At 56.3% G+C, this 23,209-nt stretch overlaps 1 protein-coding gene across 3 annotated transcripts in view; it reads right to left on the bottom strand.

The window, feature by feature from the left end:
• The window catches only part of PTPRU (protein tyrosine phosphatase receptor type U), an 86,579-nt gene extending 63,588 nt beyond the window's left edge, over positions 1 to 22,991 (bottom strand). For all 3 annotated transcript variants that reach the window (XM_040229853.1, XM_040229851.1, XM_040229852.1), the window contains exons 1-6: positions 22,912 to 22,991; positions 5,137 to 5,268; positions 1,884 to 2,155; positions 1,285 to 1,366; positions 1,065 to 1,180; positions 508 to 682 (exon numbers count right to left, since the gene is read on the bottom strand). In XM_040229853.1, coding sequence (XP_040085787.1) covers positions 508 to 682; positions 1,065 to 1,180; positions 1,285 to 1,366; positions 1,884 to 2,155; positions 5,137 to 5,268; positions 22,912 to 22,984 — 850 coding nt within the window. In that variant the 5' untranslated portion in view covers positions 22,985 to 22,991. The remainder of the gene's footprint in view (positions 1 to 507; positions 683 to 1,064; positions 1,181 to 1,284; positions 1,367 to 1,883; positions 2,156 to 5,136; positions 5,269 to 22,911) is intronic.
• Positions 22,992 to 23,209: the final 218 nt, after the last annotated feature.

The raw sequence follows: 23,209 nt of genomic DNA, 5'->3' as shown, positions 1-23,209 counted from the left end.
TCACCCTTACCCCAGGCTCCTCATGCAGCCCCCCAAGTCCTCGACTAGACTGCCTCCCCTCACTAAATCCCCGGGCCCTAAAAGACGCCAAATTCCAAAAACCGACCTTGCCCCTCACCTCTCAGCCTACACCTTCTCCCTCACTCCCTTCCAGATCCCGAAGTCCTCGCCTCTAAGGGCTGACCGCTTGTCAGTTAGGGTCAACCCTGGGAGACCCACAGCCCGATCCCGCCTAGCCCAGGTCACACCTTGACCCAGTCCCCACGCGGGACCACCTCTCAGAGGGACCTCCTCCCCACCCTGACCTTCAATTAGGACTGGATCTCCCAGGAAATGACGCTCCCTCCTCGAGCCCCGCCAGGGAGGTCAGAGCACACGGAGAGTCGGACGCGGCCTTCCCTGGCGGTCCACGGGCCACGCCCCATCGATGAGACTCCGCCCCCAGTAGAAGCCACGCCCACCCCGCCTTCGCCCGCCCCGCCCCTCGGATGCCGACTGCTCGCTCACCCTTTACGATCAGCTCCGCGAAGTTGGAGACGCCCGCTCCACGCGGGGCCTGGGACACGCAGCGGTACAGGTCCTGATCCTCGCGGCTCACGGCGACCAGGGGGAAGGTGGCCAGGAAGCGCCGGTGACTGATGTGCCGCACGCCGGCCGCGGGCACCAGGGCCCCGCTCTGTCGCTGAGCCGGGAGAGGGGCCAGTGGGTCAGGGGAGCCGGGGAAGAAGGGTCCAGATCTCGGTCTGACCCGGGCGAGCGGAGTGGTAAACTCCCGGCCCCATTTCGCCATCCCGAAACTACCCAGGGACGTGTGGGATTCCTGGAACCAGCCCTGCCCCAAGAAGGTGTGGGCTGGGGGGCGGAACCTGGAGCCACGCTCTTATGTCGGAAGAACTGGGCACTCAAGAGGGCAGAGAGCCTAGGATGAACCAGGACACGTGTGTTTGGGTGCTGGAGAAGGACAGAAGGCCTCAGCCCTCCCCAAGGAGCTTGAACTTTTCGTAAGAAGCTGGCCAAGTTCCCCCAACACACACACACCCCGGGCACCCCCGACCCCCTCTCACCTGTAGAAGGAAACGCTCGGCCTCCGCTGCTCGGCCTGCCGCCATGCACTGGAACGAGGCGTTCTGGCCCGCGTTGACCTCCACATCGCCCAGGCGGGAGAAATGCGGGGCCTTTGCTGCCGGAATAGAGCCCTGGCGTGAGCTGGGCCAGCTCCCCACTGTCAGCAGGAACCGCGGCCGCCGCACCCCTCACCTTGCGCCCCAGGGGGCCAGGACTCACCGCAGGGGTAGCTGAGAAGCAGGATGTCATCTAGGCCCATGTAGCCCCTGCGGTCTGGGGAGACAAGGGCCTCAAACAGCACCTGGAGGAGGCAGGAGGGTCCCTGTCATCTGACATTTCTCCAGCCCTGCCCACAAGAGCCCCCTTTCAAGCTCTGCTCCAGCCCCATCCTCCCCAACAAGCAGAGGTCAGTCCCAGCTCACAATTACCCTCCATACCAAGCCAGCTGGTTGTAGCAGAGGGTGTCAGCATGCAGAGCTAACAAGGTCAAGGCCAGAGGTTCCATCCAACCCGGATGGATGTTACCTTCAAGTCACAAAACTTGGCAGCCAAGACAGGGTTTCCAAGCCAGCACTATTCCAACTCACCCCTTCCCCAGCCACAAACTATCACTGTTAACAATGACCTCTGATGCTGAACCCAGACTGAACCATTACTGGAGAACCACAGACTGGCCACTGACCTTGACCACAGATGGACTCCTGATGCTGAATACCAAATAACTCCAACCTCGGCCACTTGCTTACCCTGACCTCACACTGACACCCCTCTCTACCCACACTCCCAATCAGACTTACTGCAGACTGAACCCAGCCCACCTGATATTCATTAGGCCAGAAGGTGCTGACAGCCAGTTCAGCCTGGTGCCACTGACGGCCGTGGGATCCAGTCATATTCCAGACAGCACTGCCCAGGGGACCCCCATTGACACGCACATAAATGCCCAAGGTGCCCGGGCTGTGCCCATCCCGGCTATACAGGAAGTAGCTGAACTGCACACAGTGGGTGTCATTCTCGCTCAGGCTCTGGAAGATGACATGGGCCCGCTGGCCTGGAGCATGCTGGGAAGCGTTGACCACCAGGTAGGAGCCTGGAAAGAGAGGGGGAAGAGGCAGGAGCTGAGAACGTAGGGGAGGACCAGGGTCAGGTGGGCACAGAGGAGGAGGCAGAAACAAAGGACTTCATGTGGAGTCAGGGGGCCTGAGTTCTGGTCCCAGTTCTGAATCATGGGATAAGTCCCTCCATTTCCCTGCATCCCTTTCCCAAAGGAAAGGCTTGGAGCAGCAAAAAACACACAAATCTGACTTTGCCAAAACCCTTTATTGCTCCTCGCATCACCCCTAATAACCTCTGTCCAAGCTCATGTTGGTCCATGTCTTTTCCCACATACTGAGCTGTCCTGGGAGGCAGGGACTACAACAGTCATCTCAGGAGTCAAGAGTCTGGCACATGACAGGCCCTCAAAGTCCACCTCTTCTGAAGCCCCCCCACCCCTCCATCCCTCTCTGGGTGTCTCTCCTGGAACCTGGATCATTAGTAAAGTGTGTATCAATCTCCCCACCAGCCTGTGGGGCTCCTCGGGGCTCCACTGTGTCGCCAGCACAGGTCTGCAAGCTGAACGAACACACAGAACAGAGGTTGAATGAAAGGACTCTAACTTCCCTTCAGGCCCCCACCCCCCTGAATCTAAATTCCTGGGATACAATTTCCCTTGATTTCAAACCTGGAGAAAGGCAATCCTGTCCCTTCCCCAGGGAAGAGATCCAGGCTGCATGCTGGGAAGGGTGGGGTGGAGGGGGTGGGCAGAGAGGGGCAGAGGGGGAAAAGGGAGCTGGCCTCCTCTGGACCTGGCTGAGGGATTATGGCCTCCCTTCTGTGGGGAGAAGGCCCCAGCAGCTGCCAAGAGGGTGCCCGAAGCCACGCAGGGCTGCCTCTTCCCAGGCTTGGCCACCGGCCAACACAAGCTCATTCAGATCCCAAACCACGAGGCTCCCTGCTCCAGGAGGGTTCTCCAGGGACTCCGCTGGAGGGAATCGCATTCATCTGTGGGAGCCAGAAGCCTGTGAAGAAGGCAGCTCCTGCATCAGTCCTGGTGGGGTCGTAAACAAAACTCCAGATCCCCATCCCCACCCAGGAAGGGACGCATCCCAGCCCCCAGCACAGTCTCTCTTGGCCCACGCCTCCAATCTCTCTCCTCTCCCTGTGAGCAGCTGTGTGTGCGCCTCTCTCCCCCTTTCAATCTGACACTCTGTTCTTGCCTCTTCCTCCTGCTCCCTCTGCCTCTCTCTCTTCTTTTCCCTAGTTTTTTCTCACTCTGCATCCCTCCCACTTCTCTCATCCACTCCCTTCATCCCCATTGCCTCACCCTCTCTTCTCTCCTGCTCTCTGACTTCGAGGATGAATCCCCCCTCCTCCCTTCCCTAAAATGTAAGCACCAAACACAGTAGAGACTCCATCCATCTGGCTCACCACTGTATCCCTAGGATCTGGCCCAAGGCCCATACTGCGCATGAAATTTCTCATCCCCTTTTCTCACTGGGTCTGTCTCCAGTGGTGTAGGGGAGAGAGAGAAGCAGAGCCTATACAAGGTGGTCAGGACTGTAAGAGGTGAACTCAAATCAGCCACCTTGGACCTGAAGGCTAACCCATCTCAGGCCAAGGCTGGGCCCTGGGAATATGAAGTCGGGCCACTCAACATCCCTGCCATGGTGGGCATCTTGACAGCTCACTGTCACCCAGCTCAGACTTTGACATCTGCCAGGACAGAGGTCAAACAAGGAGCTAAGAGTCCTGTGAAGGCAGAGATAAATGTCCCATGGAGAGCAGAGTGTGAGCAAACGCACAGAAGCGGGGAGACACCGGAGGGCTCCAGGAGATGAGGCCAGGGGTAGGAGGCCAGGCTGCAGAGGTCAGGTGATGGAGGACCTCCCTCCTGTTGGCTTCAAGTCCTGGCCCCACAGTGAGAACCTTTGCTGTCCCTCCCATGCACTCTTGACAGCAGATGCCATCTTGGCCATCCTGTGAGCTGAGAACAAAGGCTCTGGCTTCCTACTGTGACAGGGCCAAGGGGAGGTGCCTCAAGCTATCCAGTTCTGGGTTCGCCCAGCAAGCACATTTGGTTCTTCTACTATGCTATGTCCTCCAATCCAGCCTTTAGCAGTAATAAAGGTGACAATCTGGCCTCCATCCACCTTATCCTCTTCTTAATCCCCAGTTGATTCTTTACCCAATGGCAATGGGTGGATCTTAGTAGTTAGGCCCCTCAAATATCTCCAACAATTGTTTCTAAGCATTCATTGAACCCTTATAGGCCACCTCTGGGTTACGTACATTACAACACTATAAAATGGATTATTCTGTGCTCCATTTTACATTTAAGGAAATGGAAGCTCAGAGAATTTAAGTGACTTGCCGGAGACCACACAGCCGGTAAAGTGATGAAGCCAGGATCTAAAGTCCAGGCTTCGTGACTCAGTGCACTCGAGGCCATCAACAGGGTAGAAGGCCAGGCCTAGGGTCTATGCAATTAGTCTCATGACTCCCGGTCCAGTGTTCATGATGCCAAATGCTCCCCATCCTGAAATAGGGACTGGACAAGGCAGAAGCTGGGAAAGACCTGGGACTTGCAGGAAGAAAGGGGTGGAGGAAGCAAAGGTTTTACACGCATCCAGCCCCCAGGGCGACTGCTCTGTCAGCACCTTGACGTCCTGGGGGACCAGGATTCAGTCACAGGGAAAAGGAACCCTCCCTGAAGGTGGAGGATTTAGGAAGACTTGGCAGGCGTAAGAAGGATCCTGAGCTAAGCTGCCCCAGGAATAACGGGAGGTGGGCTTTATCCTACAGTTTACAAGGGTCTTTGAGGACTTGAAAACCCATTTTACAGGTAAGACTACCTGATGTACACCACTGGTCTGAGTCCAGGGAGCGCCACATTCACACTGTCACGTGTCACTACAGAGCAGATGAGGCCCAGAGAGGTTAAGCAATGGACCCGAGGTGACACAGCCAGTGGGTAGGCAGCCTGGCCCGGGAAGGAGACAAAGGAGGAATGGTGACTGAGGGTAGGCTCACCGTGGGGCAGGTCCGCAGGCGCCCGGGTGCCGGGGTGGATCCGCACCTGCTCCCACTGGAAGTCGTCGTACTGGGCCTGGCTGTACTCGCAGGGCACCGCTGGGTCACTCGTCTCCTCGAAGGTGCAGCCAGCTGTGAGGGCAGGGCCTGCTTAGCCCAGGCTGGAGTGGAGATGCTGGCCCGAAGGGCTCCCGGGCTACCCTCCAGGTGCCCCCACGGTCCCCTCCTACCCAGGCCCACCCTCCTCCCCTCTGCCTCCTCAAGCCCTCCCCTCCACTGCTCCCTCCAACAAAATGCTCCCTCCCTCACCCTCTCCCCCCAGCAAGGCCCTCTTTCCATTGTCTCCTCCCCATGCCAAGACCTCCCACATTGCCCACCCCCTCCAGTGGTCCCAAAACCCCCTACGGCTCAACCACGCATTAAAGACCCTCCTCAGCAAAAACTAGTTGTTATTACTCTGTGTGTGTGTGTTTGTCACTCAGTCATGTCACATGGCTACAGTCCACCAAGTTCCTCTGTTCATGGGATTCTCCATGGCAAGAACACTGGAGTGGTTGCCATTCCCTTTTCCAGGGGGATCATCCCTACTCAGGGACTGAACCCAGATCTCCTGCATTGAAGGCAGAGTCTTTACCATCTGAGCCACCAGGGAAGCACGTTATTATTCTTGTGCTGTGCTTGGTCGCTCAGTCATGTCTGACTCTTTGCGACCCCATGGACTGCAGCCTGCCAGGCTCCTCTTTCCAGGTGGATTCTCCAGGCAAGAATACGGGAGTGGGTTACCATACCCCCCTCCAGGGGATCTTTCCAATCCAGAGGCTGAACCCAGGTCTCCCGCATTGCTGCCAATTCTTTACCATCCGAGCCACCAGGGAAGCCCATTATCATTATTATTACCCATTAAAGTCTCACGACAACTCATGAGATCAGAACAAGAATTATCCCCATCTTATAGATAAGGAAACTGAGGCCCAAAAAGGCTAAGTGACTCCTTTAAGGTCAATCGGCAGGTCAGTGACAGAGGCGGGGTTTGAACCAAGATCTCCTGACTGCTGGTCAGTGTTCTATCACAGGCCCCTGCACCTTTGCAGAGAGGACAGACAGTGGGCCCCAGGACTGGCAGAATCGATCGCCCTAAGCCAGCCTTGATGGCATCTCCTTAAAAATAACAACAACTGATCATGTGACTTACAACAAGCCCAGCACAACGCTAAGTGCTCTGAGTGTGGAGTCCCGTTTAGGCCTCGGCTTCTGAGTAGGCACCACTACTGCGTCACTTCTATTTGATGAATGAGCCCAAGGGATGCCCACCGCCCAAAGTCACCCAACTGAGATCTCTGCTTGCAGGAACACAGCAGGCAAAAACACTTATGTGAGGTCCAGGTACCCATGACTACAGGAAGCAAATTCCCAAGATTCTGAGCCACTCAGCACAGTTTAAATAAGGAGAAGGGGAGTCAGGAAGGAGACCGAAATGGATGCTAGGCCTTAGGCTGGTAATGAAGTCCACGTATCTCAGCTGGCTCATCAAAGCCCCTAGCTGGATCTAATCCACCTGAGAACACCACTGGTTCAGGAAGTAACTGGCGCTTGCACTCTCCCCTGAGCTGGTGCAGCGGTAAAGACTCCACCTGCCAGTGCAGGATGATACAAGCAACTGGGGTTTGCTCCTTGGGTCGGGACGATCCCCTGGAGGAGGAAATGGCAACCCACTCCAGTACTCTTTCCTGAAGAATCCCACAGACAGAGGAGCCTGGTGGGCTACAGTCCATGGGGTTGCAAAGAGTTGGACATGGCTGAGTACACATCGCCGCCACTACCAGGGGTAAACTTAGGCATCTGAGACCCAGGAAAACACCTTGATGAGCAGCCAGGAAGCAAACACAAATCATGCCAGGCCCTATCCAGCCACTGGTACTTCTCCCCACTTGACAGATGAGGCAACTGAGGTTCCCAGGGGTGAAGGAATTTGTTCACAGTATAAGGTGGTAGATAAGTAAGTGGGCTTTGGCATCAGACAGACTTGGGATTGAATCTTGACTCTGCAATGTGCTGGTCCTGGGACCGTGACCACTGCTCATCTTCAGCTCCCCCATCCACATGGGGGTTTGTTGAGGATTCAACCGGGGTCCACTTAGCATGATGCCGGCACATGCAAGCACTCAGAAGTCAGGAGCTCTGCACTGAGCCGCCTGAGTAACAGAAGCAGAATTTGAGTCCGTGGTGCTCCGAGGCTGAGGCCCACATTTCCCACCAGAAAAACCTTCACTCTGAGAAGGAGCAAATCTGAGCCCCTTCCCAGCCTCAAGGAGAGGAGGGATGAGCAACAGAGAGTAACAGGGAGTGAGTGCCACGTGCCAGGCACAGCAGTGGGCAGCTGCACACACAGCTGGTGGCCTTTCAGGAGGCTCTGCTGTGCCCTCTGCAGCAGGGGACCTCTCCAGGTTGTCCCAGACCACGTGAAGCAGCCCCTTGAACTGACCCGCAAAGCCAGGCATGCACAGGCTCAACGCTGTTGGGGGTGGGGGGTCTCCCTTTCCTCTTCACGGACCCCATCAGGGTGTAAAATAAAGTGGACACGAGGCTGGCACAGAGTGGATGGCACAAAATAATAAAACCTCGCTTCAGAGTTGGGGCGGGACCTTGGCTGAGCACTTTGCCTCTTTGTGTGAAGAACTCTGGCCAGCACGTGCCCTGTAGCCTGTGGAGGCAGGTTTTAACCCCATCTGTGCTGGGAAGGCCTTGGCTCTCCCCCTAGAAAATGACCCATAGCACACCACAGAGAGAGAACAAGGCCAGTAGAGATGGTCAGGGAGGGCTTCCTGGAGGAGGAGACAGCTGACTTCATTTACCCTGAGCTGAGTCTGTGCCTGAGGGTTTAGTCAAGGCCTCCCTGAGCCAGATGAATTGCCATAAAGGGGACCCCAGGACCTAGAGTGCTGCTGGGGTTCAGAAGGACCTGGCATTCAGGTCCTTCCTGTTCCTTCACAAGTAACAAGGCAGTTGTGCCAGACGTGTCACCCGTGGCCCTAGGGCGAGCCTGAGAATGTCAGCCCCCTGGCTTCCTCCCATCCATTCTAAGCCAGGCCAGGCCACGTGCGCTGTCAAGACTCCCAGACTAAGTGATCTGGTCAGAGGGACCTCCAGACTGTCTGAACTTAGCCAGGGTAACCTTCACACTGCCTGACCCAGGTCAGTGACACCCAAACAGACCGACCTGAGCCAGTGGCCCCATCCAGATGACCACCAGACCATCTGACTTCGACCAGACTGACTTCAGACGAGCTGACCACAGCCAGAGTGACCCCTGACCACTATCAAATAATTCCAACAACTGACCCCACCAGGCTGACTGACCCCAGCTGACTGTCACCACTTGGAGCATCCCCTTCCAGAGGCAGAAGGATTCCATCCCCAGTCCTGAGTTTCTGGGCCAGGCCCATTCCGGCCACAGTCCTTAGACGGTAACAAATCTGGGGACAGGCTCTCCAAGGAGAGCCCCACCCTGACCTGGCCCCCAGCTCACCCTGGGATGGGAACAATCTGCCCTCCCAGATCCTGGGAAAAGCCCCCATCACCTGCAGTCTGGGTGGCTCAGGAGCTATGAGTCCCAAAGCCAGGTCCCCGCCTCTGCTAGAGACCCAACTCCTGCTGGGGGCCCCCAGCCCAGAAAGAAAATAGATCAGACTTTGCATTGAGAGCAAGAACGGTCAGGAGATCCCTCTCGGCTCCATCGACTCAGACTTGGGCCCAGACATGCACACACACATCAACGCCACCACATGAGGGCTGCCACCTACCACCAGGACCTGCCATGCCACTATCCCTCAAAGTAACTCACAAGGTAGGTACTATGATTATTCCTATTTTACAGATGGACACCAAGGCACAGGGAGGTGGAGGTGGCTTGCCCAAGGCCACATCTTAAGTCTGAGAAGCTGGAATTTAAGCCATCTATCTTCATTCAAGAAGACTGGCCACGTGTGCCAATTCAGTTCCAGTCACAGGACATTCATCCACTGACAATACAAAGCAGGCCCCGAGTTGGCACCATAAAGGCACAAGCATGGCTAAGACTCTGCTCTGCCTTCAAGGACTTCCTAGTTAGAGTGGAGGTGAGGGAACAAGGCAAAACAGAGAGGAGTCAAGGCCACGGTGGTGGGGATGGGGAGGTGGTCAGGGGAGGAAGGTAGGTACAGGGGGAAGCTTTCCTGGAGGTGGGTGCCTCTGAGCAGAGCCTGGAAGGATGGGTGTCACTGTGGCCAGCAGAGATGGAGAGGGGCATTTGAGGAAAAGGGCCCAGCAGGAGCAAGGGAAAGTAGTGGGTAACACAGTTTATACAGGACACAGAGAGGAGCCCAGACTGGCCAAAGCAATGGGAGATGAGACTGGTGGGCAGGAGGCTGAGGCCAGATCTAGGAGAGCCAAGTGTCAGAGTGAGAGGTTCGGCCTCGTTCTGAGTGGGGAAGACACAATTCGTATCGGAGCAGAGAAGCTTCTAGATTCAGATGAGACAAGTGATACATCCTATCAGCCAGCAGTCCTCAACCTTTTTTGGGACCAGGGACCAGTTTCGCGGAAGACAATTTTTCTACAGACAGGGCGGGAGGGTGGGGGCAGTGATGGTTTTGAGATGATTCGAGCACATTACATTTATTGTGCACTTTATTTCTATTATTATTACATCAGCTCCACCTCAGATCATCAGGCACTAGATTCTGGAGGTTGGGGACCCCTGCTATAAGCCTTGAGGAGGGCAGGGGACTTCTCCAGATGACACTATAGGGTCAGAAGTGGGATAAGTTACCAAGGGGTCTGGAACCAGATGTCAGAAACCAGTGAGGAAGGGACCTCAAGTGCCCATCCTGGACACAAACAGCACACGTCCCAAGCACACCAACAGAGGTGCACAATGCACACACGTGTGCATGCACACACACACGTACACACACACACAAGCTCAAATGTTCACACTCTCTTCCCCTAGCCTTGTCCATGCTTTGGGGACAGAGTCTCAGCTGGGGACAGGGAGAAAACCAGACCCTTCTGTGGGTATAGCATCTCTGCCAGGGCCTCCCTGAGAGGGTGGGCTGAATCAACCCAGGACCCCCAACAGCTCCCCCAGCCTCAGCTCAAACTGGCCCAGCTACATTCCTCAGCTAATCTCCCCAATCTGGCAGGCGGTTGCCGGAGCAACCGTCAGCCACAATTTGGGAAGGGAGGATGATGGTTTATCCACATCCGGCTGGGCTCTGGATGGGGTGATGTAAGGGGCAAAGCAACCTCTGCAAGAGGAACCAGAGTGTAGGAGGGGGTCTCCACCCCTCCATATGCATGTATTTCCATGCACAGACGTGCGTGTGTGTGCATGCACACACATGCACACGCCAGTGAGAGTGATGGCCTGGTGCTGACTTGTGAGTTCGACTGGGAGGCAGGAGGCCTGGATCTAATTCCCACTGAGCCTCTAACTCCCTGTGTGACCTTGGGCAGCTGGCTTGCCCTCTCTGAAGCCCCACTTGCTCACCTATGAAATGAGAATGAAGATCTCGGTGACTTCTAAGACTGTTCCACCTCTAGAATTCTGATTCCATTTGTGTGAGCATGCATGTGGGTAAGAATAACTTGAGGGCAGAGAGATGCTACGGGGGACAGGTATGTGAGGGGGAGCACGGGTCTCAAAGTGTGAGTCTCCCAGGCAGTGCGCTGTGAAGTTGTGGGTAAGTAGGCGTTTGTTTACATGCAGGGGTACAGTCAGCAGCAAGTGTGTGCCTAAGGGGAGGTGAGTGTATGCGGTGGGTAGAGGAGAATGGTGCATGTGTGTGCGTGTGTGCCTATGCGTGTGGGCACCACAAGCATGGAAGCACCAGACTTCCTCCCCACCAGACAGGGAATGGTGCTTTGTGCCAACTACGGCTGCCAGCCAGCATCAGTGTTTTCCAAAGACCCTAGGTAAACAGAGTCTGTTTGCAATGAGATTTTTGTTCCCTTTGGTTTGTCAATAGAACATTCAGTTCCCCAGGGATGGCCCCAGGAGAAACAAAACTTCTCCCAATGGATTACAAATTTAGGGGCTGGCCTCATACCCTACCCCTGGCTTAGCCCCAACCCTGGCCTGGGGAACTCAGATACAACCCCAAGGATAACACTGGCTCATGTCATCATCTGAAGCCACACCCTCTTTCTAGGTAGCCCAGCACCACCCTGGAACCAACACAGACTCACCCTTGGACGTTCCTGCCCAACCTAGCCCCATCCCACGTTCTCCACTCCAACAACAGCTCCATCTCAGGCCTGTCTAACCTCCACCTCCTCCCTTCTTGAGGTCTCTTTTGCCCTTGAATACCATCCCCAAGCCCTGTGTATAGGAGCATACCAACCAAGGCTGGACTTACTGACTGCACAATCCCAGCTGGTTCCTTTTTCTCTATTTTTAATTGAAGGATAATTGCTTTACAAACTCATGTTGGTTTTCTGCTGTACAACAACGTGAATCAGCCATAATAATACATATTACATACATATTACATGTGTATGTATACATCATACATATTAATACGTGCCCTCCTGCTTGAATGTCCCTCCCTCCCCCATCCCATCCCTCTAGGTCATCACAGAGCACCAGGCTGAGCCCCCTGTGTTATACAGCAACTTCCCACTAGCTATCAATTTTACACACGGCAGTTTATAAATTTCAATGCTACTCTCTCAGTTCATTCCACCCTTTCTTTCCTCCACTGTGACCACAAGTCCATCCTCCACATCTGTGTCTCTATTCCTGCCCTGAGGATAGGTTCATCAGTACCGTTTTTCTAGATTTTTCTAAATTCCATATATATACATTAATATAAGATATTTCTTTTTCTCTTTCTGACTTACTTCACTCTGTATAACTGGCTCTAGGTTCATCCACCCCAGTTCAACTGACTCAAATTTGTTCCTTTTTATGGCTGACTAATATCTCATTGGAAAAGACCCTGGGAAAGATCGAAGGCAGAAGGAGAAGGGGAAAACAGAGGATGAGATGGTTGGATGGCATCACTGACTCGATGGACATGAGCTTGAGCAAGCTCCAGGAGTTGGGGATGGACAGGGAAGCCTGGCATGCTGCAGTCCATGGGGTTGCAGAGTCAGACACGATTGAGTGACTGAACTGAATATTCCATTTCATATAAATACCACAACTTCTTCTGATCCTGACCAACCCCACCCAGACTCGAAGATCATGATTCCAGTCCAGAAACCTGGCCCAGCCCACTTCACTGCTCTCCTGGCCCAGATCAATACAGCCAGACCTTAGCTAGGGCTCCCTGGCACCGCTCCTCAGAGCCCTAAATAAATGATGATCAATTAATCAAGGGCAGGGCTAGCAGCAATATGCTCACTTTCTAATCACACAGCATTCAGCAGAGCTGCAACCAAGAAGATTACCCAGGGCCAGGCCACAAGGTGAGAAAGCTGAGCTTTACCCTCTGTAGGAGCCAGTACAGAGCCCAAGAGTGCCAGCACCCTTCCAGTTCTACTGAGAAGAGAAGGCAGTCAGCTACAGCAGAGGAAACTGCAGCCAGACCTACGCCCCAACTCCTGGATCAAAAGCACAGTAAGCCCCAAAATTAACAGCAGGGCTGCCATGTTGTTAATGTAAGGGGCAAAAAATAAAAGACATTTGCTCCTTGGAAGAAAAGCTATGACCAACCTAGACAGCATATTAAAAACAGAGACATTACTTTGCCATCAAAGGTCCATCTAGTCAAAGCTATGATTTTTCTAGTAGTCATGTATGGATGTGAGAGTTGGACTATAAAGAAAGTTGAGCACTGAAAAATTGATGCTTTTAAACTATGGTGTTGGAGAAGACTCTTGAGAGTCCCTTGGACTGCAAGGAGATCCAACCAGTCAATCCTAAAGGAAATCAGTCCTGAATATTCATTGGAAGGACTGATGCTGAAACTGAAACTCCAATGCTTTGGCCACCTGATGCAAAGAACTGACTCACTGGAGAAGACCCTGATGCTGGGAAAGATTGAAAGCGGGAGGAGAAGGGGATGAGAGAGGATGGATGGCATCACCGACTTGAGGGATATGAGTTTGAGTAAGCTCCGGGAGTTGGTGATGGACAGGAAAGCCTGGTTGCAGTCAATGGGGTCGCAAAGAGTAGGACACAACTGAGCAACTGAACTGAACTGAAGGGGAAGACATGGGGCAAGGCTGGACTCCAGAGGCAAAGGGCTGAAGGGAGAGCTGTTCTGTGCAGAGGTTCAGTGGACAAAGAGTCCATGGACCCTGGTAGTGCAGACACTCTGTGTCACATAAAACCGCAGTGCAGTCCAGTGCTTAAGACCCTGCACTTCGTATGCAGGGGATATGGGTTCGATCCCTGGTCAGAGAACTAAGACCCCACATGCCACATGGCATGGCCACAATATTTTAAAATAATTTTTTTAAGTGCAGAGTAGAGAGGCAGAGGGCTATGCACAAACACGTGCAGTGCAAAGACCTGGATCTCCAATGGTCCCGTGGAGAGAGAAAGCTACGTGACCCCAGTGTGGGTGTCGGGGTGCAGTGCAGCAGTTCCACACTGCACAGAGGCGGAAGGCAATTACACAGTGCACGGGAACAGAGCCAGGGTGCACAGACCTCACATGCTCCAGACACAGCACAGCACGACTGGTCGGGGCCATGACGCAGTGGAGAGGTGCCCCATCCATTGTGGCCATGACCCAGAGCTGCTCGGGGGCACGGTGCACCAGGGAGCAACTTAGGGGTACACTAGGCTGGCACAAGGGATAGGTGTATAGAAGACCACCAAGGGAGTCCACCCAAGCTTCACTAGGCTTGGCACATAATTGGCGCTCCATGAATTCTCACCGAAAGGATGTCTAGAGGAGGCAGGCTTAACACACAGATATTTGGCAAAGAGAAGGACGTTGTGCAGGGCAGAAGGAACTGCTGGTGCTTCACACAACCCCAAGGAGCACACAAAGTGTAGACTCAAGAGCAGGGCGAGAAAGTGGCACCGAAATGGAATGTCGTGAAGACACCGGGTGAAACAGGGAATTCGGTGCAAACGCTCTGGATCTTGAAACCCAGTAGAGCACTTGAACAGGTGAACAGGTACAGAGCAAGGCAGAGGCCCAGGACAGTGAAGGTGTGCGGGGCACAGGTGCATCACCAGGGGCTTGCAAAGATAATGCAGGTAAAAACCCACACCAATCCAGAGCCCTACAACGTGGCCTCGAGCTGCAGTTTAGCTCCCGACTTCTCAGACAGCATGCAGTGGGAGCCAGAGGAAACCTGCAGTGAAGCCAGTTGAAGCAAAGACACTGCTCGTCTGGGGCTGCCTACAGAGTCCCGGGAAGGATACCGGCTGACACCTCAGCAGCCCTAAAGGGAAAGGGTGAACTAACACAGGCGTGGCGTTAGAGCGGCAGTGGTGCAGGCTGCAGGCCCGGGCCCGGAGAAGGCGCACCTCTGGGGCAGCGCAGTGAAGCAATGGGACCGAAGTGCTGCACCAGCAAGGGATGCTGTCCCGGGACAGCAGGGCGGAGGGGCCGCAGACAGGCTGTTCCCGCCTGTCCCCGATGCAGTGCAGATGCCCACGGCGACCATGCAGCGCCTACAGAGGCCACGGGACGCAGATGCAGCGTCGTGGTAGCACGCCATCTGTTGGCACAGTGCAAGGGTGCGTCGCCAGGGACCATGCCCGATTCCAGGAGAGTCCACAAGCCTGACACAACACCATCGTCTGACAGTCACGCAGCACGGAAGACACAGAAGAGAGCCGCAAAGACACAACAGGCCGAACAACGACGAGACACAGCACGACGGACATTGCAGATGGAGCGAACAGACACGCGCGGAAGTCCCGAGTCGATGCAGCACGGAAACCCAGAGTGCAGCATGCAGCCTAGGGGTGAGATGCAGAGCGGCACACGGATGGAATCCAGTGGCCTCGCCCTGAGGGGATGGGTCCAGGAGCCCCCGAGAGCACACAGCCAGAGCAGTCCAGGGCCGTGATGCAGGGCGGTTCTTAGCATGGAGTCAAGAGGGGCACACGCCTCCCGTGATGCTCTGGATAGCAGGGGAGCCCAGATCCCAGAAAACCCTTGCGTCTACAGCTCTGCCAGGCTGAGCTGGCCACCCTACGGGATGGAGGCTGAGGCCCCATCCACCCTGCAGGCTTCCCCCTCTCGTATCTCCCATCTCCAGCATCTTCCACCCCAGTGACTCTCCAAGGGCACAGGATGAAGCCACCGCCACCCACAGGGCGGGCAGCCAGAACTGAGCAATGGTCCAGGTATTTCTATCTGAGCAGGGCCCCAGCGCGCTGGCAGGCAAACAATGAATTCAGATTCTGCTGAAAAGCTTTTGGACAATTAAAGCACATCCCCCTGGCCCCCGGCCCAGGGCTGGGCAGTGTGGGGCAGGAGTAGAGAGAGACAGAGGGACACCTATTGGATTCGGCCCTGGTACCGAGTGGGTGGGAAGTGGGATGAACAAGGAGGGAAGCAGGCAAAAGGCTTCCCAGACCTACTGAACCTGGATCGTCCCTCCAGCAGCCCCACTCCCCCTCCCAAGCCTGGATTTCATCAGAAGCCAAGAACAAGCTTTTCTGAGAACATAGGATGCTATACCACATACACACACACTTAATAACAGTTTAGCACACACAGAGCTTACCACATGCCAGAACCTGTTCTAAACCATACACGTACGTGTATAAAATGCATCCTCACTGCAGTCCCAAGCAGTACGTTCTATTATCATCTCTCCTCTCACAGATGAGAACGCTAAAGGGTCAGAGAGGTCAAGCAACTCGCCCAAGGGCTACGTGGCTAGCAGTGGGAGAGCCAGGATCAGAACCTAGATGGTGTGGTTCCCAAGCCACACTTCCCCACTACACTCTAGGTGCACACACACATGCACACATCCTGAGCAATGTATGGCCCACCCTCTCAGTTGAGACCCCCCCATCCTGTCCAAATAGGTTTCTGATACTTTCCAGTTGTCACCTTTTGTCCCTCAGCTGTCCCATTTCCCCTTCTAGCCATCCCCCATCTATTCCCCCACCCTCAGTTGTCCCCCCAACACCACCTGTCCCCTCATTCCCAGCTGTCCCCATCCCCCCAATATAGCTTTATTGCAGGTTATGTCCCATCCCCCCTCATGGTTCCCCACCCCACAGCTGTCATTCCATCCCTGGCTGTGATCTTGCCCATCAAAATCTCAACACGCCTTCCCAATTTCCCTCTCCCAGTCCTTCCTCCCCTCTACTATGCGTGCCTGTGTGCGTGCTCAGTAGTTTCAGTCGTGTCCGACTCTTTGTGACCCCATGGACTGCAGCCCGCCAGGCTCCTCTGTCCGTGGAATTCTCCAGGCAAGAATACTGGAGTGGGTTGCCATGATCCTCTCCAGGGGATCTTCCTGGCCCAGGGACAGAACCCGCATCTCCCGCATGCTCTGCATCGCAGGCGGGTTCTTCACCACTAACCCAGCCCTTCCTCCCAGCCCAGTGGGGAAGGAGATGGGAAATGCTGCAGCCCACTGAGTCACGTGCACTGTGGGAGAAACCTGGTCAACCGTGCCGGAAAGGGTCTGAGAAGGCTTCCCTGGGGAAGTGACACAGAGCTGGACTCTGAAAGCTGAGCAAGAAGGCAGGCTTCCAGGAACTGAGGCAGGTAGGAAGGGCATTCTTGGCAGAAGGCACAGCATGTGCAAAGGTAAAGAGGTGCGAAAGGGCCTGGCGGGTTCTGGGATCAACACTGGCCTAGTGAGCCTGGAGCCAAAGGCGGGCAGGGAGGAGCGGGGTTAGGGGAGGAGAGGTATAAACACAGAGCAGTCATGGAGAGCAGAGACTGGGTCATACAGGGTCTTCTCTGCCATCTCAGCCTTTGGCCCCTGGGCGATGGAGAGCCTTCAGCTTAGAGCAAGGGAGTGGCAGCATCCTATGTCTGCCTGAGAGGCCATTCAGATCCCGGGATGGTGGAAGCAGGCAGATGGCAGAACAGAGACCAAGAAGGGGGCCACTACAATGGTCCAGGCAGGGAATGAACGGGCTGCAGAGAAGGGGACGTGGATTCAGCAAAGCCTTCTTCAGTGGCCACAGAGTGACAGTCCATCCACTTGGTGAGGTGTCCAGGCCTCACTAAAGATGCTGTAGGCCTTGCACCTCTAGATCAGCACTATCCGTGGAGTGTTTTGCTGTGATGGAGATGACCAATACACAGCCTGACCAATACACAGCCTGACCGATACAACAGTTACTAGCAAGCGGCGACTCTTGAAGACTAAAATCTGGGTGGTGAGAATGAGGGACTGAATGTTTATTTAAATTAAAATCTAATAGCCAGGGACTTGCCCAATGGTTTAGTGGTTGAGAACCTGCCTTCCAATGCAGAGGATGTGGGTTCGATCCCTGCTTGGGGAATTATGATTTCACATGCCACGGAGCAACTAAGCCCTGGAGCAACTAGAGAAATCAGCACAAGACAACTGGAAAGAAGCCTGCAAGCCACGATGAAGAGCCTGTGCATCGAAACAAAGATCCAGGGAAGACAAAAAATAAGTAATCTAATAACCACCTATGAAGAAGTAGCCACCAAACTGAAGAGTGCAGGCAAATTCCACTATCTGATAAAGTTCTAGTGACTATCCATTGAGAAGCAGAACCACAGGGGCTTCCTCCAGAGGGCTCTGGCACTGGGGACTGTCTGAAGATCAGGAGGCCCGCCTCCTGGAAGGCAGCATCACAGGCTGGGTTGACACAGGCCCAGGCCCTGGTCCACAGTGGAGCACAACCACATGGACATTCCCCACCCAAACATGCACACCCCTTTCCTGGAGATGCAGACACCTAAATATACACCTAGACACACTGACTATGGAGCACCTTACAGCCAAGCCCACCAACACCTGGATACTCCAGCACAGGCGCACCCCATTGCTGGATACATAGATACCCCAGACCGAGACACGTGGGTACCCACACCCAGGCATCTGGGCAGCCCCACAGCTGGGCACAAGGCAGCTACAGTCCCCCACACCCATTAACCTGAGGACGCCCAGCCACCGGCGTACACCCACCTCTGGATCCAGAGACACTGAGATATTCTTATGCTGACACATCCTGATCCTCCCACATCCGGGTCCTGGGACACCCACGCCCAGATCCTGAGATGTCACCCATCCAAAGAGCTCTGCACCCAAACTCCAGGGATCTGACACATGGATACCTGGACATCCAGCATCAGGCTCCCCAGGATCAGAGCAGATGGTTGCCTCCTGACTCGGAATTCAGATCCTGCCACACAGGGTGACCAGATGGCTAGATCCGCCCCGCCCCGCCCCTGCCGAGAAGCCATACATATGTCCTGTGCCCAAGGCTACAATCATACAGTCACAGCCACACGCACGCACGCACACACACACACACACACACACACACACACACACACCCCATTCTGAGGGTCCAGATGTCAGGGTGACACCTGCACACACCTCCCCTGGCCCTCCCGAACCCCACCTGCAGGGTCACCACGGGGAGCAGCACTCCCCGATTCCTGGGTACAGGGGCAGCCAGGACAGAGGCTGAGACGAGGACAGAGGACTGAGGGGACACCTGCCCTCCCCCCACAGGGCCCTCCCCCTCCTCCCCAGACCCGACGCTCAGAGTGACGGTTGGGACTCTGATGCCTCTCACCAACCGTCGAGCCTCCAGGACAAAGAGCTGAGCCCAGGGATGACAACAGGCCCTGCTAGCTGCTGGGGGGCAAGGGTGGTTGTGGGAGAGGGGGTGGCGGACAGCAGCGGGGGCAGGGTGAGGGGCTGGCAGGCAGAGAGATGACCTCTCCAACTCCCAGTTCCCAGATGACACTCTCTGTGTGGCCTTTTCATACAACACCATCCCCCCCACCCTCCACCCAGCAGAATTTTCCAGATTCCTGGAGGGAAACCTATTTCTTCAATCTCTACTTTCAGTGGAGTTGGTGCGCCCCCATCTGGCATCTCCAGCTCAGAACTTGACCTCCTGGACATCATTCTTTCCTGCCTGGTAGGAGTGGGCCAGGCCTTGTACCTAGCAGTTAAGATTCAAACGTGAGCTAAACACCCAGTCCCTGTCCCCACTGAGCTCATGGTCTCTAAGGGAGAAAGGACCAATAAACTGTAATTACAATAATTACAGTGCTGTGAAAAAATCCAATCAACACTCCCCTCCTCCCTTCTTGGACTGGAAGAGGGAGTGACCAAGGAAGGCTTCAGAGAGGAGGTGATGTCTAAGCTGAAACCTGAAGGGGGAGCAGGAGCTCACACAGTGAGGAGGCGGACTTAGAGAGCTCTGGGGAGAAAACACAGCTTGTCCAGAGGCCCGGAGAGAAGACGGAGGGCAGTGGGCATTTAGTGGGTGTTGGGAGGTGGGTTAATCTGGTCAGACCATAGGATGCAAGGCAAAGAGCACAAAGCTGATGGGACTGGACAGGCAGGCAGGGGTCAGAGCAGGCAAGAGGACCTGGGGAAGAGACTTAACCAGGAGGTAATAGGGAAACTTCAGAGGGTTTCAAACCAGGGTTTCAAATGTGTTTTAGGAAGATCCCTGACACTATGGAGAGAGGGGTGGAAGGAAGAGGCTGGAGCCTGCCTGCACAGGAAAGATGGCGTGAGGGTCGGGTGCATCAGGATATAGGAGAACAGCTTGGAGGAGGGAAGGATGTTGAAAGAAAAAGGAGGGCACAAGGCTGCCCCAACAGCTCTAGCTAACGCAGTCCTGCATGACCAGCCACCCCCCACCCTGGTCTGGCTTAGCTGATGAAAGCAGGGCAGGACGGTGGCACACCTGGAACAAGCAGGGCACCCACCCTAGGTTTTTCCTGGCACCAGAGCTGGGCAGGAGGCCGCCCAGGAGCTCAGCACCCCCTACTCTGGCCACTCTCACATCTTCCTGCTGAGTCCCTCCCCCACCCCAGGGAGAAGTGCCAGCTGCCCAGACAAGCCTTTATTGCCCAACCTGAAACCACTGGGCAGCCTCTCCCTCATTCCTGCTGTCCACAGCGCCAGCAACCAAAAGGACAAAATGAGCTAGAACGCAACAGAATAAATTACTGCCAGATTTGCATGGCTCAGAGACATCACCACCCACCCTTTGGGGGGAGGGGGGACTCAGGAGGCCCTTTCAGGGAGCTGGGCTGACTCAAACCAGTTCGGGGATGCCGGGAGATCACATCCCTTCTACTCAGGGCTTCTGAATGAAGCTCAACAGTAATAGCTACAAGTGTCAGGAACTGTGGAAGAGAAGTGACTTGCCCAAGGACACAAGGATAGCAAGTGGCAGAGGCAAATTTGAACCCAGGTCCCCCTGGCTGCAAATCACAGCCTCTGGGGTTCTGTAGCCATCCTCAAAACAGTCTTTTGTTCCCTGGCACTCACAGACAGAGGCTTACTTTACAATCTGCCAAGTACCATACTCCTTTATCATGAAGCCCAAGGGACAGAGCAGAAAACCGGGGACCCAGGAATGGAAGCAACTGGCTCAAGAGCTCAGTCCCCAACCTCAGCCGTGGGTAGTCCCCCTGTTAAAAGAAGGGGGCACATCTGAGGGTTCTCAGAATCAAGGCGATGGAGGTAGGGATGGGAGTGCATGTAGTACCCTCGGTTTGATCTCAGAGTGGGGGAGGGGGCAAAGTAGCTGCAGGACAGGGGTAAGGGTTGGGGGAAGATAAGGAGGGAGATCGCCTTAGGGGTCCTCTCCGACGCTCAGGGGTCAAAGCTAAAGCTGTGCGCGATGGCCTGGGGCCGCAGGGTCCGGCTGACCTCAGAGTCAGTGGCAGGAGAGGCTGCGAGCGCCCTGGGAGCTCCGCCCGAGAGGCCGGAGCCGGCGTCAGGGCAGCAAACGCGATCGGGAGAGGCCAGTTCTCGGAGACCGGAGGCCTGAAGGCGGCTCCCTGGGGCCGCGGTGGCTCTGCCTGTGTCTCGGCTCGGAAACCCGTCTGGGGCGTCTCCCCGTTACTCGGGCGCCCCGGGTACCAGACTGGAGCCGCCCAACCAGAGCGCGCGGGGATGCTGAGGCCGCCGGGAGGGCACAGGCCACCCTCGCCCCAGAAGGGCCATCAGACGCAACTCCGCAGGAGAGGGCCCCCAGTGTGGCATCCCAGGCCTTCGGGTAGGATGGGGGGTGGCGGAGGCAGGGACAGACACATGAACACACACAGCCGCCGCCTACACACGGTCCACAGCACACACGGACACACAGCCACAGCTCTGGATACACACATTCAGAAACGCGACCACACGCACAACTTCACACACACACACCTCCAAAAGACTCCACTCTCCGAAACACACTCAGAGAGACAGCGCGGTCACACGGCACCCAGAAGCACCGAGATACACGCTCACACGCGTACACTCACACCCCGTCAGCCCGGAGGCCGTACAAAGTTGCGGAGTCGACGGAGGGGGAGGGTTGTCCCAGGAGACCCCGGCGTCCGCGGCGCCTCCAGCGCGCAACCGGAGGGGGCGCCGTCCGGCCGCCCAGAGCCAGGCCCGGCCCACCCGGACGCACCCCCCACCCCGCCCCGCCGCCTGGGTGCAGCCGCGGCCCGGTCCCCGCACGATCGCCTGGCCGCACGGCCCTCCCCTCCAGCCGGCCCCGGCGCGCCCCGCAGCCCCCCGCGGCCGCCCCCACCCCGCGCTGGGCCCTCCGGGCCCCGGCCCCGGCGCCCCGCAGACCCGGCGCCGTCTCGGATCCGCCACCAGCCAACGCCGCGCTGAACTTGCGAAACAACAAACAGCCCGACATGTCGGAGTCGGCGGCCGCCGGGCCCCCATCCCTCTCTGCCAAGCCTCAGGCCCGGCCCGACCGGGGAGGCAACGGGCGCCGCCAGGACAACTTGTTCCGGGGCCCGCGCGCCCCACGCGCACACCCGAGGGACACACACACAACACGACCTGCACCGCCCCCTCGGGCGGCCCCGGCCCGGGGCACACACTCAAGCCGTGGCCCAGGCGAGGACCACACTCGCAACATTCCTGGACACGCAGCCAGCTTGCACGAACACACTCACATCCGCTCCAGACACGCTCCTACACACGCATTCCCGGCACACTCGGCATTCACTGGGACCCACGCAGCCCCCGGCGGAGCACACCGCCGGCCCCAGACACACGTACACATCGCGCACACGGCGCGCGGACACACTCGTTCCGGACCCGTTCCCACGCCTTCACACACGTACACGGATCTCACAAGCACACACATCGCACACGCGTCCTCTGCTCCCCACGCGGGCAAAATCCACAGAGCACTCTTCGCCACACGCAGAACAAAAACACACAAGCCATTCTCGGGCACACAAAAAACAACACTCCAGGCTAGGGCACACACAAATGCCAAAAAATGCAACACATCAGCAGAGGCAACTCTTGCCACACAACCGAACTCAGATGGACACACAACAGACACACAATCCTACTTGGCCCCACACACACACTACACAGAGGCAGACACGACACTCGGCGCACACCCCATGCCTTTATGCACACAACATTCACCCCAACATACTCGTGGACACACAGCACACACAGCACCTTTTCTTGCACATCCCTCAGGACACATTCGCAGGCACACAACCCCCTGAGCACACGGTCGCACATCCAGCAGTCAAGACACACCGGGAGCAAGCTCGCCACGTCCGGTCAGCCAACACTCCCACTTTCTTTCGAGATACGCCACCGGCGCCGGGGCTCGGCGGGGCAAACTGGGTCCGACCGACGCGCTCTTACCTGCCGGAGTCTCGGTCTCGGGTGCGCAGAGCTGGAAGGTGAGCGCCAGGACAAGAGCCTGGGCGCGGGCCATGGTGCGCCGCCGCCTGCCCCGGGGCCCGGCGCGGGGGGGCGCCGCCGCCGGAGCCCGAGCCGAGCCCGAGGCGAGCCAGAGCCGGAGCGAAGCGGCGCGGCGCCGAGCGGGACTGGCGCCGAGTCCAGAGCGGGAGCCCAAGCAAGCGGGGCGCTGACGTCAGGCTCGGCCGCGCGTTCCTCGGTCTCTAGGCGCCCCCTACTGGCAGCCGCGCGCTCCCCTGCC

This window comes from Oryx dammah, unplaced genomic scaffold, assembly GCF_014754425.2.
Source record: "Oryx dammah isolate SB20612 unplaced genomic scaffold, SCBI_Odam_1.1 HiC_scaffold_27, whole genome shotgun sequence".
In the NCBI taxonomy this organism is placed as follows: domain Eukaryota; kingdom Metazoa; phylum Chordata; class Mammalia; order Artiodactyla; family Bovidae; genus Oryx; species Oryx dammah.
This window is presented reverse-complemented; position numbering and strand designations above follow the sequence as displayed.